Consider the following 3,908-nt stretch of genomic DNA (forward strand, 5'->3'; position numbering starts at 1 on the left):
CGTTAGCAGCAGATGATGTACCTGTTCTAAGAGATGGACCCAATCCGATTTCTACAAAAAAATACAAACATCTACAAAATCTTCTTAGATGGGTGGCCAAGGTTTTCCACGGATTTTACAAAAATTTACTTCATAATGACAAAGTTGATGAAGATGACGATAACGCCTAGATGATAGTTTCCAATAATATCTTATGTTCCATGTCCAGTAAAATATTAGCCCACGTTGCCATAGTAGTGAACTGTATATTATAAGTCTGAATAAAAATTAAGTGTTCGTTAAAGTTTTTCACCTTTTGAACAATTATTTTCCTGAGATTTTACTTCACAACCATAAAACATTTTCGAAACAGTATTAAGTCACTAATTTTGAAAAATTTTATTAGTACTAAGTCAAGTTTTTCAAAAATTTAGGATACAAGAAAGAACAACCTTTTTTTTCTATGTAATAGACCAGCGGTCGGCAAATTGTGGCTCGCGAGCCGCATGCGGCTCTTTCGCTGATCCGAGTGCGGCTCTCCGCCATAAATGATACTCATTTTTGCGCAGGCGTCGGGCGATATTCTTCTTCTAAACACAAGCGTAACGAAAGAATCATTGTTGTGATCTGCGTGCGGCGTGTCATCATCATTAAGTGTTATCGTGTTGTAGGACGTAGGTAATACATAATATAACGGTCGCGCGAAAATTGAAATTGGTACAGTTATTTGATTCCAGTCTATTGAAAGGTAAATAATATGATTGTTATTCATTTAAAAAGTGTAATCTTTATGTTGCTTGTCACATTAATATAAAATGTTTTAGCTGCCTTTCGTTTGAGATGGCTACAAAGAGGAAGCAAAGAGAAACGGCAGACGAAAATCGAGAGTTTAACGTTGAATGGACGGAAACATTCGCGTTTATTCAAAATACAAATGGATTCCCGACATGCCTTATTTGCCAAGAAAAATTGGCGCACAACAAAAAGTCGAATCTGGAGAGACACTTTACAACTAAGCACGTGTCATTTGGTGCTAAATATCCTGTTGGTGATGCAAGGAAGAAAGCTGTTGAAGAACTTAAAAAGAGCCAGGAAAAGTCAAGTTTTGTATTTAAACACTGGTCGCAATCTTCTAACAATGTGAATATTGCTAGCTTCATTATTAGTCAAGAGATTGCCAAGCGAGGAAAACCATACACAGACGGCGAGTACATAAAAAGTTGTTTTATAAATGCATCTGAAGAGTTATTCCGTGATTTCAAAAACAAAGAAGAAATTCTCAAAAAAATTAGGGAGTTGCCATTGTCAGCTAAAACAGTCAAGGATAGAGCAGCCAAGATGTCTTCGAATATAACCAACCAGCAACATGAAGATCTTAAAATGGTTTCCGCTTTGGCAATAGCCGTTGATGAGTCTTGCGACATCAACGATACAGCTCAAGTTTCACTTTTCGTGCGATTTATTTCATCTACAGGCCCAAAGGAAGAACTTTTAGGGTTATTGCCTCTCAAAGGCCAAACGCGTGGAGAGGACATTGCAGACGCGGTTATTAAATGCATGCAAAAACATGAAATTCCGCTTAATAAAATTGTGTCGATTGCAACCGATGGTGCAAGAAGTATGACCGGCATAAGAAAAGGTTTCGTTGCTATCTTGAAGTAAAAAATTAATCAAGAGGCACTTTGTGCACAGACATTTCCTGCAGAAATTTGCCAAGTTATGGAATTAGTGATCAAGATTGGCAACACCATTGTAGCTAAAGCCCTGTATCACCGCCAATTTAAAGAATTTTTATTTGAAATGGAAAGCGAATATTCAGATCTTCTGCTTCATAACAAGGTGCGTTGGCTGTCTCGAGGGAACGTTTTAAAACGTTTTGCAGCTTTATTAAACGAAATTACTTCATTTTTGCGTGAAAAGGACATTCAATATCCTGAATTAACTGACGATATGTGGCTTCAAAGATTTTATTTCATGGTTGATATTACGTCTCACCTAAATCAGCTTAATTCTAAATTACAAGAAAGAGGAAATACAATTTTTTCCATGACAGAAGAAGTAACTTCATTTGAAAGCAAATTAGCCATTTTTGTGCAAGATTTTGAAAGAGGCACTTTGCTTCATTTTCCAAATCTGTTGAAACATCGTCGGGAAAGTAATTCATTAATTGACGTTCGCTACTTCATTACAACACTTTCAAATATGAGAGAAGCTTTCCTGCAGAGGTTTCAAGACTTCAGAAATAACAAACCGACATTAGCTTTTGTTAAAAATCCGCTCAATGTGAACATAACGGAGTTAAATTTGTCTCCTTTCGGTGTTGACATTGGAACTTTGAAATGCAATTGGTGGATTTAAAAAGTAAGGAAATATGGTGTTCCAAATTTGAAAAACTTAATACCGATTTGGAAGAAATAGAGAAACAAAAAATTAATCTAAGTTTACAGCACAAATGGACTGCCTTGAAAGATTTGGAGAAGGAAGATTTGCTCATTTTTAATGCATGGAATAGTATTCCCGACTCCTATGATCAATTAAAAAAATTAGCATTTGGCGTACTGTCCCTTTTTGGGTCGACGTATTCATGCGAACAATCTTTTTCAAACATGAATCTTATTAAAAGTACCTAAGTTGAGAAGTCGCCTTATTGACGAAAATCTGGAATCGTGTCTGAAATTAAAAACGACTACATACACACCTGACTTACGCAAACTGTCCCAAGAAATGCAAGCGCATTGTTCACATTAAAATTTTCTGGAAATAAATAAAGTTAGTATTTACTATGATTTTTGTGTTCTTCTGTGTACACCTCGTTTTTTCATAAACTTAAAAAATATGGGGCTCTTTAAAGAAATATTAAGTGGTGTACTGGCGATATTTGGCTCTTTTGATTAATGAGTTTGCCGACCGCTGTAATAGACCTATCTTTATATAATTATAATCAATAATGTAAAAAATTTCTACAAAAATCGTAGAAAAATTGGCGTAATTTATTATATTTTCAAAATCTATAATTATGTTTTCTGTAAAACTTCAATTTTTGACTTAATACACTTTACCCCCGAGGTGCCGATATATATATATATATATATATATATATATATATCTCTTCAGTATCTGTAAATACTGTTAGTTTTCCGGTGTTTTTAAATTTCTAATTGCGATAGCTTTCTGTGGCCTTTGAGGATTGAGATCGAGAACTGTCAGTGAAATAAGCGCAAGGCCATGATTTGAGAACAATTTGCGCAATGTAAATCTCCCTATGGCCCATCTTTAAAAAACACCCTGTATGATATTTTGGCATTTTAACAACTTGTGATAGTTGTAATACAACATCCGCTCCAAGTCCTAAGTTAGGTATGATCTCTCTGGCGCCTGCATATAAACTGAATTGGAATAAATACCCACTGGACGAACAAATGCACCATAATTTATACCCGAAACGCACAGGTGTTTCTGTTATAAACATTTTCGATGAATGTCGACCGATGTACGGCACCATTTCTTCATCAATCGAAATTAATTATTTCTATGAGTGGTCTAAGTTTGGAAAATTTGTCATTGTTATCTAATTTACAATTGTCAGCTACGTGTAAATTTCTCTTTGTATTACAACTTCATGCAATCTAAGAAATTTCATTTCAATGTATGTTTGTCACTTTAGTAGCGTTTCCTAATCCTCCTTCACCATCGGTATAGCATCGGAGGAGGAGCAAGCGATTCGTAGAACCAATGTAAGGTTAAGGTGTACTGTAGCCTATTTTAACGAACTGACCATCGAGGAGATCGTACGAAGTACAATCTATAAAACGGTCCTCGATCACTTTATTATGTACATTTTCAATGTGGGGAGGTGAGGCACTATCATCATCTCCGTTGCAACTACAACACCAACACGAACACGTAAAGTAATAATAGGTAATAGTAAT

General features: G+C 35.4%; 1 protein-coding gene across 1 annotated transcript; it reads left to right on the top strand.

Moving 5' to 3' along the window:
• Positions 1-819: 819 nt before the first annotated feature.
• Positions 820-1,641, top strand: LOC116161861 (general transcription factor II-I repeat domain-containing protein 2-like). Its single transcript, XM_031475338.1, has one exon. The coding sequence runs from the start codon at positions 820-822 to the stop codon at positions 1,639-1,641; it is 822 nt and encodes a 273-aa protein (XP_031331198.1).
• Positions 1,642-3,908: the final 2,267 nt, after the last annotated feature.

Source organism: Photinus pyralis, unplaced genomic scaffold, assembly GCF_008802855.1.
Source record: "Photinus pyralis isolate 1611_PpyrPB1 unplaced genomic scaffold, Ppyr1.3 Ppyr1.4_LG1, whole genome shotgun sequence".
Classification (NCBI taxonomy): domain Eukaryota; kingdom Metazoa; phylum Arthropoda; class Insecta; order Coleoptera; family Lampyridae; genus Photinus; species Photinus pyralis.